Below are 1,171 nucleotides of genomic sequence, written 5' to 3'. Positions count from 1 at the left end.
ACAAAATTAAATGAATCTCATTCTGAAAATGATCATTGTTAATGCAAAATAATAATGTATTAATGAAATTGTAATTGTAGTAATAAAAGTATTTATGCATCATGACTTTGGGGTGGAAATGTGCTTGACTGTGATGAAAATAACGATACAATGCAAAAAAAATTAAAAATCTAAAAATTATTTCTTAAAATTATTATCATTATGCAAAATATGATTTATTAATTCAATTGTATTTTTGCATCGTGATACATTTTTTTTAAGGGGTGGGATTGGAATGTGCATAGTTGTGAAAATAATGACAAATGAAAAAAAGGATTAAAAATAGGCTTCATTTTTATGCAAAATAAATTGTTTTCTTTTGATTTTTTACATTTGTATTTATTTTCTTCTGTGTCTTTCTGTTGAGGTTTAGTCTGGAAAGCGTGAGACAGTGACTGGCGTCTGCATGTGTGCGTCTAATGACTGTCACGTCTGGCTCACCTCATGAATATGCAGATGTGAAGTGTGAACATGTACATATTCATTTCAATCTGCATATTTTACCCTCTGACCTCTGACCCAGCCCCATATCCCATAATGCCTCATGTCTCATGCATCCACGCCCGATTCTATCCTCCTATTACAGAAAGCTTGTGTGTGTTGTAGTGTGTCCGTGGCCTCTGTGGTTGGTTTGCGTGTCTCTTAATGCGTTTCTGGATGGTTGTGTTGTGGTTCGCAGTGGTCAGGGCCTCCAGCGGTGCGTGTGCGTCACGCGGTGAGCTTCTGGATGGTTCTGTTGTAGTAGGCGGTGGTCAGCGCCTCCAGCGGGCTCCAGTGGTGAGCGTGGAGCTCGATGACCTCCATCAGGAGCGAGCGCGTCAGCTGAGACTCAGACGGACACAGCATCTTATCCCGCACGGCCGCCAGCAGCTCTGTCATCATTTCAGGAAGCTGCTCCTCCAATAACCGGCCGGTGCTCTGGAGCTGCAAGAACAACCACAGAGAGAAACATGACAGACAAATCCTCCCAAATAGTACCGACTTTCTCTGTTCTCTTAACAAAATGATTATCCCAGAAAAAGTGTGAAACTGACTGTGTGGCACCACAAATAAATGCATTTTTAAATAAATAAATAAAAATAAATAATTTAATAAATTGTGTGTGTGTATATATATACACACACACACTATA

At 39.3% G+C, this 1,171-nt stretch overlaps 1 protein-coding gene across 1 annotated transcript in view; it reads right to left on the bottom strand.

The window, feature by feature from the left end:
- Positions 1-245: 245 nt before the first annotated feature.
- Positions 246-1,171, bottom strand: part of LOC107719681 (CBP80/20-dependent translation initiation factor-like) — a 35,478-nt gene continuing 34,552 nt past the window's right edge. Inside the window, exon 8 of the mRNA XM_016527161.1 lies at positions 246-963. Within this exon, the coding sequence (XP_016382647.1) occupies positions 748-963 (216 nt within the window). The 3' untranslated portion in view covers positions 246-747. The remainder of the gene's footprint in view (positions 964-1,171) is intronic.

Source organism: Sinocyclocheilus rhinocerous, unplaced genomic scaffold, assembly GCF_001515625.1.
Source record: "Sinocyclocheilus rhinocerous isolate Xijiao unplaced genomic scaffold, SAMN03320098_v1.1 scaffold4467, whole genome shotgun sequence".
In the NCBI taxonomy this organism is placed as follows: domain Eukaryota; kingdom Metazoa; phylum Chordata; class Actinopteri; order Cypriniformes; family Cyprinidae; genus Sinocyclocheilus; species Sinocyclocheilus rhinocerous.
This window is presented reverse-complemented; position numbering and strand designations above follow the sequence as displayed.